This window comes from Candoia aspera, chromosome 7 (assembly GCF_035149785.1).
Source record: "Candoia aspera isolate rCanAsp1 chromosome 7, rCanAsp1.hap2, whole genome shotgun sequence".
In the NCBI taxonomy this organism is placed as follows: domain Eukaryota; kingdom Metazoa; phylum Chordata; class Lepidosauria; order Squamata; family Boidae; genus Candoia; species Candoia aspera.
Window position 1 is genome coordinate 75,664,180 of NC_086159.1, and position 12,143 is coordinate 75,676,322.

At 40.2% G+C, this 12,143-nt stretch overlaps 1 protein-coding gene across 1 annotated transcript in view; it reads right to left on the bottom strand.

Moving 5' to 3' along the window:
- Positions 1-11,306: 11,306 nt before the first annotated feature.
- BEND7 (BEN domain containing 7) overlaps positions 11,307-12,143 on the bottom strand; it is a 48,483-nt gene continuing 47,646 nt past the window's right edge. The window contains exon 8 of the mRNA XM_063308201.1: positions 11,307-11,388. Within this exon, the coding sequence (XP_063164271.1) occupies positions 11,324-11,388 (65 nt within the window). The 3' untranslated portion in view covers positions 11,307-11,323. The remainder of the gene's footprint in view (positions 11,389-12,143) is intronic.

The window sequence follows — 12,143 nt, forward strand, 5'->3', positions numbered from 1 at the left end:
AGGTCTCCAAAAGATCAACAGGTCCTCTGCAAGCTTTGGAGGAAACTATTACTGCACTCATGCCTCAAGGCTGAGGTTCAGACGCTTTCATGGTAGTCCTCTGGGAGGGAACGCATAACTTCTGAATGTGGAATCCCTCTTGATGTTCCCAGCTGAGATGCTTCTGTTTTTCCTTCCCGTTTCAGGAAGAAGCTAACTTCAACCAAGCTGAGCCACCCCTTGAAGCTTTCTCAAGGAAACCACGGTGAAGCGAGAGTCAGAAGCTGGCAAAATGGCTCGTTTTTACACAGTAGGTGTAATGTGGATGACGTTACAACTGGTTTGTCAAGTAATGGCCACGTTGCAATGCTTGGAGCAAACTGCTGCCAAACCTGTTTATAATCCCCCTTGATTCTCTCTCTGTTAACATTACTGCTGGCTGCTTGCTCGGTTCCAATAAACTGTGTCAAGTGTTTTCACCTGCATATGTTATTCTCCAAAGTATTTCTGATTTTGCCATTTATTTGTAATCCTGGAAACAACCCAATATTGGAAATTATGCTCCCCACAGTTTAAGAGTCTCTAACCTTTTCCTGGGACTTGCTACTAACACATCCCATCCATCCTGTCACTGTTTTGCACACAGGAGCGGAAAAACACACACATTGCTTGTTCCTGCGTGTTGGTTTTGCACTCCCTCCCCCTCGTAGAGGTATGTGCAAATAACAGGACGCTTTAGTGCATTGTTGTTGATGAGCCACTTTGCAAAGTTCATTTGAATGGCAAGGATAAAAATTAGGGCTATCCTTTCTCCAGATATCTTGCCTTTGTTATGTGAATTTGTGACAAACTTTCACTCTCCCACTGACAATCTAGAATCATATAGCCATTGTGTTTTCTGTGATGATCTGCTGATTATACCCCAAATTTCTGATTTTTATCCCGATATAAAGCCTCAATCATTAATGAATGGTCCTTTTCTGACAGCCGTAAATGGTGAACATTAAGTCCCTCCTTTCACATTCTGATCTGGATTATGTGTAGTCTTGCCAATGTCTCAGACAAGTAACGTATAATGCCCTTTGAACATGCTAACGATTTCTGTTTTTCTATAGTGCTTGACTATGCATGGGATAAAACAGATTCCTGTTCCTTCCCTGTACCTGAGAAGTTGCTTTTCTATTCAGTTGCCATCAAATAAAATTCTTTTAGAACAGTGTTTCTCAACCTCGGCAACTTTAAGATGGGTGGACTTCAACTCCCAGAATTCCCCAGCCAGCGTGCTTAGTTTAGCATTGTAGTTGCAGTCACGTCGCTCACCTTGGAGTAGGTCAAGGCTGGGCAACTTTATGATGTCTGGAGGTGACACTTGGCATTTTACTGGTGGATGAGAGCTACAGTGGGGAGGAAGACAATGCAAAGTGGATGGACCCAGAGTTTTCCAGGTTTTGAAGTGTGTGTTTCCTTTTACAAATCACACTAAGCCTATTTTCAGGTGCCCATTGTATCTTTGGATATTTCCCCTTGAAACGATAAGACGATCATTTTGGAGTGGCTCCAGGGATTTAGAGAAGGGAATCAGAAGACATGGGTTGCCCACCTCTGGAGCAGACGTGAGAGGACAACGGCATTTTTAGAGGGAACACAATCACTGTGTGCCATTTTTTAAATAAACAAAACCACAATTGTTCCTGTTTGCCCCATCATGTTTTAAATGGGGCAAGTCATTGCCATGTTACAGGTTAATAGCAAATGTCCTCCCTTCCACCAAACAAACAAACAAACAAAGATGAAACTGAGCACGGCTATTAATTTGATCCTGGCTATGGGGCGGTTCATTTGGTCTTACTGCTAGTTTCCTGGATGACAGACAATTGATTAACCACTCTTTTACATTAGTAACAATGTGACACTGAAATGAAGGAATCTGAGGAAGATACAGCTTGTTATTTAGAAAAACTGCTTGTAATTTTTTTTAAAAATGTCAAAAAAAGCATAAGGACTCTGATTAAATTAGAGTAATTTATTATTATTATTATTTTGCTGAACTTGACAAAGAGATTCCCAGAGATTGATAACACAACACAATCATATGCACCATTTCACGACTAGTCCCTTGTTGGTTTTATTAAGAACATAGTAATTTAAAAAATAGCTAAATATGTACATATTAATAAAACATATATACATAAGATTGAGACTTTTACCTAAGTATGGAATGATTTTCCTAATAAAACCTATAAAAAGACTTCTGGATAAAAGTTTTAACAGTAGTCACAGTTAAGTCAACACAATACAATGGTTTTTAAGATTCATAAGACTGCTGATTGTTGGTTAATTGTTACAATATGTATGCCTCATTTGTAGATTTATGAAAAAGACCAAGAATTTTTTATTCAGGGATGAGCAGTTCCATCAGCCTGAAAGAAGGAAATGGGCTTCTTAAAGACTACAGCACTAGCCAAGTTTATCATGTCATCAGGAAAAGACAGCCACATTTCAGTAATAAATTGGTTGTACTGTATTAAGTTTAAAAATTTATAAAAACATTACCGAACGGCAGAAATGATTACTTTCAGCCCAAGATTAGCAAGTTGAAAAGAGGATTCCTAAGCACACCAATAGTCTCTGCTAGAGATGTCTATGACGAATATCAATGAATTTCTCATATGTGTGGCATTAACCCTTCATTTGAAGCATGGCCAAACAGCTTCTCATACAGAACATAGGACAGATACCGGGATCTTCAAAGGTAAGAGAAATACAAATATATTCATATGGTGTTTGTGAGATTTTGGAGTGTAATCGTCTTAAAGATTAGTGGATAGTTGTATGCATACTCATGCCAGCTTTTTTTTTTAAACAGAAATATAACATAGACCCCAAATATCCTATCAGCTGTTAAGGGATGGAATAAGGAGAGGAAATGTTCACAAATGGAAAGAGTCTCCCCAAATTTGGTATTTTCCATAAATATTCTGACTACAGCTCTCAGAATTCCCACCCCCCATGGCCTACCAGAAACGGGGGAACGGAAGGTAATGCAGCTGGGTGCACACATGTTGACAGAGTTGAGGATTCTTAGTTCAATGAAGAGAGAATAAATTTATTGATTTTTACCCCTGTACACATTCAGGTAATTTGCACGTGATACAGAAAGTGTGCAAAGACTCCACCTGTACAAGTCTTTCCCCTCAAAGATGGCTGAAATCAATTGATCTAGCAGTTAAGGCTCCAGGCTAGAAACTAGGAGACTGTGAGTTCTAGTCCTGCCTTGGCACGAAAGACAGCTGGGTGACCTTGGGCCAGTCCCTCTCTCTCAACCCAGCTCACCTCACAGGGTTGTTGTTGTGGGGAAAATGGGAGGAAGAAGGAGTATTAGGTATGTTCACTGCCTTGAGTTATTTGTAAAAATAATAAAGGCGAGATAAAAAACATTTAAAAAATGACTACAGATGGCCAATAAGCTTGTACAACGTCTCATATGAGCAGCAGTAAAGACTCTCTGTTCCCTCCGTTTGCTCCTGCCCAGCTATTCTTGAGGACTAAGTACATAAACCAACTAATGTCAGAGCAAAGGTATGGGAAATCCTTCCTGTACTGAGATGCTGGACAAAAACTCAAGGACAAAGGGAAACTAAGATACATGTCTACATGCATGTCCTCCTTTGATAAGGAAGGGCTGTCCAAGAAGCTCTTGAGGAATTAGGCGAGGAGGAAGACATGAACATTTGTGCAAACCAAATGGACAAATGTTATGGGAACACACAGAAGTGCTTTTGAAACTACTGGCAAGAATCCTGCCTTGGGCAGTGGCTTGGGCTAGGAAATCTCCAAGGTCCCTCCCAAGCCATTGACTCTATGAATTATTCCTGAAATACTCTTTTTTGGAACTGCAAGGAGGTATTAGGAGACTCAACTACCATGGAAAAAGTAAGGAGACTACAAAATATGGAAAACAATTTGTCATATTTAGGAGTATTTGATGTGGATTAAAAACGGCAATGCTAGTAGTATTAATTAGTACCTTATGGTCAAATACAATGACAGCAATTCTGTATCTTATTCTGAGAAAAAGGTAATATCTTTGCCCAAGGAGAAATTTACATTTCAAGGGGATAAAAAGGGAAGGCTCAACTCAGGGAAGAGTTAAGACTCATTAAATTTCAAAAATGAAATAAGTTTTATTTTTGGTCCCATGATTTCTGCACAAAAAAGTCTATATGAAATGGAGGTGTTAAGCGCTCCCTTCTAAGATGAAGGGAAGCCTTTAACTTTTTCCCCCCCCTATTTAAATAGAATAGCCAGCACGCATGTATTTATGTGGGGAAAATGCCATCATAAAAGCAAAATTCATTCTATCACATTGGTTACCAGACTAATTGCACTATAGCCTTGCTACCGAACAAACCTAGTTATTTTGATTAAATTAAAAGGAAAGGAATTTGTCGCTTAATTATTCCACGTTAGAAAAGCATGAAAAAAAATTGATCTGAGATCATGGAACAGGAGAACAGGGATAATGAAGTAATCTAGAAATGTTGCTGGCAGCATCTCAAACAAAGGTCTGAATATGCTAACAAAACACTGGTGCAGAAGGTGTGGCTTCAAAGAGGGTACCTAAAAAAGAGAGAAAGTTTAAAATTAGAATTTTAAGGAACTATAATGGTACATATTCCTGAAAAGCAACCTGTGGGCTTACAGTGAAACTTTATTAATGAAATGCATTCTCTGTACCGTGTGGATGGTCCCGTCTCTTGGCTGTATTAATATCTATGCCTTGCTCACTTGGCAGCCATATATATTTATTTTGTATTTATTTTATATTTTGACTGTTTTAATTATAATTGTTTTAATTGTTTTATGGTTTTATTGTTGTAAGCCACCCAGAGTCACTTGTTGAGATGGGCGGCTATAGAAATCAAATCAATCAATCAATCAGTCAATCAATCAACACTATTATACGCTGTATTTGCACAACATTCTTAAACTATTTGAGGGATTGCACAATGTACTGAATAATAAGACTAACCCAAAGGGCTGAATTTGGGCAAAGCTAACTAACGTGTGTAGCCACACACACACACAGACACACACACAAACTAACCAAAGTTGATGCTAACTCAGTTTTGCACAGTCTACAAATGAAGGTTCTGGGTCTTTAACATGTAGAGCCAATGTGCTTCCATAATTTATTCCTGGATATATGTTGCTACTTCCCAGGAATCACGAAGACAAGGAATTATTCATTTAATAGAAATGACCATCACTGTCACAAAATTATTGGGTGTAATCTGAATCAGCTCTTGATGAAAGTCCCTGTGATAATATCAGACAAAACTTGAGTTCTTTGACAGGCAGAAGAAATGAAACACAACTTCTTGGTTTCATCTTGTCTAGTTAATCATACACACATTAAACCAGAAGAGGGCAAAACCAGTATCCAGAAAGACTTTGGAGGAAGGTCTGAGTTAAACTAATATTAATTAAAGGGTATTTATGATGGAATTGCAGCAAGTTTGGGAAGGAAATTAAGATATTGTAATCTAACTTTTGTTTTGGGGTTGTATGCACACGTTCATACAGATTAACTGAAAATCATTTGCCCATGTCTTCCCCTGGATTGATCTGCTAAGAACGGGTTGCTTCTTAGTCATTATAATGCTTTGAGTGATTATTGGTGAATTCACACATGCAGGTCTATGCCTGTGCAGAGCCTATCACAGAATGTTCTCAAGAACTGCTTTGTGGAGGCACAATACTTTTATCTAGGATAAACAATTCTTCACTAAGGCTTCTATATGGTTGTTTTTATTTTTACTACATGCATCCTATATTTTTTGGCATTTATTGTACTAATTGGAAACTTCTATGACGTTTTAAAAAGTAAAATATTATAAAATGCTCTAAATAAAGAAGAAAAATGTATTTGTGCTTTGGTTTACTCGTTGTGGTCCTCTGTAACTTTTCTGCCAGAAAGATGATAAAAGACTGCAGAAGGATTTAAGAAGATTGATCATATGAGCTGGCAGAAGTCATTAAATTCTGTATCTATGTTGGTAACAGTCATGCTGGGAAGAGTGTATTGTACACTAAATATATATCTAAGTTGCAGGCAGAAGTTCATTCATAATCTATTCTCCAAACAGTTTAGTGAAGTCTGCATCCAAGGTAGATATAATGCTTTATTCTTAATAGAGGTCATGGTGGACCTGGATCCATCTTACGTGCGGCTCCATTCTGTACTGAAAGCACAGTATCTACTATCATAGATAAGGCCTATACTTCCTTGTTATTTTACCTGGGGTCAGCTAGTTAGGACACATGCTTCTGAAACATTTTCCAATGTGCTGGTATGGAACGGATCTACTTAGGCTGCCAAATGATAATCAGGCATCTGGCAAGCACATATAGACTGCTTAGAAGGGTGAGCTGTACCGTCAACAACTTAAAGACTCATGACAAATGAATATACAAGCCCCTCCCAAATCTAAAATCAGATTTAGAACACCCCTTATTAGATATTCTTTAAAGGTGTTTTTTAAGACCAACACATATTTGTTCTTATATAGTCACTGGTTTTTGATTGCCTGCTCTCAGATATCAAGAAAAAAAAACACATCATAGATTGATCACAGCACAAGGCACTAAGTGGGATATTTATGCAACCGTTAAAACCACAATTTCAGAGTTTTGCCGCTCTATATTTTTTGTAACTGAAGATCCAACTAGTATTAACCATATCAATATAGAAGCAGAGACCAAGTAGTATCTTGATAAATGCTGTGTTCATAGAGTTCTCCAAGCCAGGGTTTCATTATCGTATTAGGCAATCAAGTTGGGAGAACTCTAACAACATAATAGGCCAACCCTACATACATTCTCAACAATTACAAACTAGATGTATGTCAGGCAGAAGTACCTCTCTTGCAAATACAACAGAAAAAGCCTCCATCCTTGCAGAATGATCTCTAAGCCAGTAGCATCAGTTACTTGGCCAAGTCATAACCAAATTTGAGAGTCAACATGAGCTACTTTTGCCAGGCACTTTAACAAGACTGGATTGATCTTCTGAGAGCCAGCATAGGAACCAAATCAGCATGGATCCTTCCACAGTACTTTCTAATACCCTGTAGATAGGATGTTACTGCTTGATGATCATTAAGTGTATATAGAGATGTCTCTAAATCAGTTTGGGGCTTTGAAAGAAATGTAGAAAAGATTCAATCCTATCATGAATATAATTGCCTATGAAATTAGGGACTGCCTGGATTTCACCATCAGTTGCTTTTTAGTGTTTGGGCCTGGCAGGTGTTCCTAGGGAGGGAATGTTGTGAATCAACACTACAACTGGACTTACTTGACCTGAAGCAAGGCATCTAAGGAATTTATGATACATGCCATTGTTTTTATTCCCTGATGCAGAATATAGAAGGAAGTTAGTATAATAATACGATGGTTTCCTTCTAATCAGATGGAGGATAGGTAGTGTCTTCGATCTGAATGTGTGTTGGCATTTTTCTTTAAAAGGTTTTGAGTCACCCAGTTGCGGCATCAAGCTGACCTTGACTGATGTCAAAAGAATAACCAGGGTGGACCTGGTTAACACTTGGATGGGAGATAATCAGGAAATCCTGGGCTCATATGCTAGAATGGGAAGTTGAAAACCACGCTGGAAAAAGATAACGGGAATCAATTTTTGTACTGTGGCCAAGAAAACTACAAGGATATTAGCCTTATTAGCACAGCTAATGTAGTGAAAGGAATAGAAATAATATCTCATAGCCCTTCCTTGATATTCATATACTGCGCGAGGATAAAGGTATTTGTATCTGATAAAACATTAGTATTATGTAAACAACACTTAACAGGCTGCATGTTAGGAAGCAGGATGCATTAAAAAAGGATGGGGCTTTGATGGTGCAGTCACAGCTACCAAGTTCTTGATCCCCGTGCCCCGGATGCCACTGTTAGGAAGCAAAGCCCCATGGCAGCAAACCAGACCTACTTTTGAATTGTCATGCACCGTATTAACAGCCAGGCTGTTAAGCAGAAATAGGATACGACAGATAACAGCGATTGCAAATTCTGGCCGTGGTAGAATGCTTGGTGAAAACGGCTGAAAGATGTTGAATAAATAAATAAAAGCAATGACACCCACACAAATGAAGTGAAAGCTATTATTAACTCCTGCCAGTTTCACTTTACCTTCTTTCTGTATTATAGCAACTGTTCTCTGCATCGAGCAAATATTATGATACTGTGTGCCGAAAGAATTGCTTTAATTCCCTGAACTAAGTCCATCTGGTTCAACGTTCTGTTTGCGACAACAGACAGCTAAATGTCTTTTGAAAAGATTTGCAAGAACGTGAAAAGTACCAAAATGCTTGCAGTTGCCATCTCCCAGAGGAACATAAGCTGCTTCTGTACATGTTGCTATCTTAGCTATAGTACAAGTCACAGAGACATTTTCAAAAAAGTGATCTGTCTAGCCAAACTGAAAGAAGTGACGGTGTTCTACGCTAAAAAATACAAAGTTCTGCTGCCCAGCAATCAAATTCTGTGCTATAAAATGCTTGCTTCTATAACGGGCATAAATTATGCAAATTAATGTGATTAGATAGGATGGTTTTCCACTCCAAACAATCTGAATTGAGAGGTTGGACAACCCTCTTCCACCAGCTTCATTTTGTGTTTCTGTCTAACGTAGTTCTTACCATGACTGTGAGGTTCTTTAAGGCTATGTATAGTTGCTGACTAAACCTTCAAATGTACTTAAATAAAGGAATGCAATGGTAGTAGTAAGTGGAACAGGGCATAGGCATCAGAATGGAGCTCAGCTGCAGGCAAGGAAGATCCGAGAGAAGATGAGATGGCTTAGTAGCCCAAATCATGTCCTATCTGTTACAGAGGACTTTAATAAAAAGCCACTCCTGGCTCAAGGCTACAGGGAAGAAAGCTCTCCTGTTAGACCAGCTTTTCACATCACTGTCATACACTGAAAGCAGCATCAGTGAGCTGTGCATCTCATTGCGGCTGTGGAGATACAGGAGGAGCAGCAGGGAAGTTAGAGACTAGCCTATAATTTCCCATTTATGAGGGGTCCCGGACGAGAAGAAGAGGACCAATAACCACCTCCTTTGAACAAGGAGAGCAGGGATCAATAAAGAAGCATTGTGCTTGTTAGTCTGAACTGCAGTGCTGTAGCAGCCTGTTCCAAACTATTCTCTGATAATTTATTCCTCGGGAAAGAAACGATGCCGCACTTCCACCTATCCCGACAGAAGAGCCGCTACAATCTCCTTGCCCTGGAGATGACCATGGACCACGCTATGGATAAGGAAAGGGATTTGAAAGCTTATCTAGAGACAGTTGCTACAGATGACAGAAAATACAGTTCCGGTAAAGACGTTACAAAGGACATTTGAGGAAGTTACCCTGTCTCAATTAAACCAAGAGCAACTATGACCAGTATGCTCTCATTAACTAAAGAAGAGCCAATCCTGGCACCAGGGATAGACTGAAGGTTTGGTTTGGGCACATCTGCTCTGCCGTCTGACGGAACCTCTGACTGAACTGGTAGAGCTGGTCTTGGAGAACTCTTATGGAGCTGGGAGATCTCAATACCCCTTCTGGTGTGGGATCATAGCAATGGTGACAAATATGGGCCTATCTCCATCAGTCAAAGGGACAATCCATGTTGCAGGTAGCAGACTCGATCTGGAGCAATATGCTCTCATCAGGGAGAACCTTAAACCATATGTTGCTAAGGTGGTTGACACAACAGCCTCTAACAGCCCTCTCCAAGGAGCTTCGAAGGCAGCCTTGTCACACAAGAAGAACTGTGGGAGCTGAAGTAGCAAAGCTGATGGTTAAAGTGTAGCTGGGAGATGGTAAGAAATGCCTTAACTAACATCAGGTGTCCAGAGAAAGCAGGATGCTTCCTTGTTTAAAGGAGGCCATTATTAGTCCTCTTCTTGTCCTGGATCCCTCATAAATGGGAAATTATAGGTCTAACCTTCCAAGGTTGGATAAGCTAAGTGAGAGAGGGATGGCTTCTCAACTGTGGAAAAAGCAGATTATCTGGACCTATTTCAGCCTGGCTTCAGAAAAGGCTATGGGGTTGAGTCTTCCCTGGTCAGCCTGATCTTCAGGGACTGACAGAGGGAGTGTGACTCTACTGGGTCATGCTCTCAGCAGTTTTCAGGACCCTCAATCATGCCATCTTTCTGGATCACCTGAGATTTTGGAAAGGGGGTAATGGCTTCGCTTCTGCTTCCATTTTGGTCCCTCAGGCAAATCTCAGAGGATGTCACTTGCAGACAGCTGCTCCCTGAAATGGGAGCCATTATATGGTATCCCTCAGGGCTCCATTCTGTCTCTAATGCTTTTCAATATGTACGCACAACTGCTGGGGTAGATCTTCAGCTGATTTGGAGCTGAGTACTATTGGTATGCTCATGATAACCAGATCTATTTCTCAGGGTCATCTTCAGGAAATGAAGTAATGAGCTAGATGAGGATAATAAACTGAAATTGAATCCAGACAAGATGGAGCTACTCATTGTGAAGCCAAACTTCCAGAGATCTGGCTGATATTCTGATATGAATAGGCTTACATTCTCCCCAAAAGGGCAGATCCACAGTTCAGGGGTACCTCTGGACCCAACACTCTCTCTGTTTCCCAGCCACAGCCAGGAGTGCTTTGATTGGCTTCAACTGATCTGCCAACCGCATCCCTTCCTGCACGATGATGCCCTTAAAACTATGGAAGCTTTTCCTTGAAAGCTCCCAGCTGGACTGTAGCAACGTTCTCTACCTGGAGCTGCCTTTGCACCTAGTCCAGAAACTTTTGTTGGTCCAAGTCTTGGCAGCCAGGCTGCTCTTAGAAAAATGCAGAGTCCATAGTACACCTGAACCAGCTGTTTTTTTTGACAGGTCATTAGCTCTGAAGCCCTACATAGCTCAGTTGCAAGCAGTCTGAGAGAGGCCCCCTTTCTGATATGAACCTCCCTACTCCGGAGATCATCTGAAGAGATCCTCCTACAGTTGCTGGGGGCTTCACCAGTGGTGACTCACGGCCAAGCCTTCTCTGCTTCTCTGTGATAGCCCATTTCTCTGGAGTGCCCTCCCTGATAAAGATGGTGGAGGGATCTGCCCTCTGTATTAGTTTTTTTAAAAGTCCTCAGAATACTTACTTTCATCAGGCTTTTGGTTTTACTTGTTTTTAATTACTATTTCAGTTGTTCTTGATTTTAAAACTTGTTTTTATTGTTAAGCTGCCAAGAGACTCCAGTAGTTAGTGGTATATCACATTCAACAAAATAAAACAAAGAAACAAACCTCAGTGCCATTTACCTGCCTCTAGCAGAGACATGTCCAGTTTCTCATCTCCATCAGTTGTCTCTGCTAAACAAAGATAACACACAAAAGACAATTATTTTACTTGCGTGTTTAAAAAAAAGACTAATTTAGGATAGTGATGGTAGTAAAACCAGACAAGAAATGAAAAAAGGATATTTATTTAAAAACAACAGGCGGAACTATGGTCCAGCTGTTGTTTTTTTCAAAGACCACCCTGGTACCACTTTTCCCAAACTGGTCAGGGAATTATGGAAGTTGTAGTGCAATCTATCTGGGGGTAAGTTTTGTTATTTCTTTATCTACGCTGATTGCAGCTCACTTACTTTATTTAATGGCACCGATACAAGAGAGTGGCTGTTGACCGGCTGCATCTGCACTTTTGTCTCAGTTCAGCTTGGTCCTTGGGCCAAATAATGGTCCTTATTCTTGGTCTAAATTCTCCAGCTCAAACAGGATGTGAATCATGATCAGAATTGGCAACTGGAATTTATACAACTATCAAGGGCTTATCAACTAAATGGGTGAATGCCAGCCCTTCAAGGTAGGTCAGACTAGGAAACCAAAGTCATGTGGGCTAATACTAGAGCATTATAGAGTGATTGTAACAGAATCTGGCATGTCTGCATGCGCTTCTCCCCCTCCCTCCCTCCATCTTCATGAGCATCAGGGAGGGTCTTGCCTGAGACATTTTCTCAGGTTACAGTTCTGGCTGGACTCAGGTTGCTTTTATCTGACAGTTGTCTTGGTAGGTGCTCTTCCTCCTGTTCCTCAAGGTCATTCCTTCTTCCCATTACATTGAA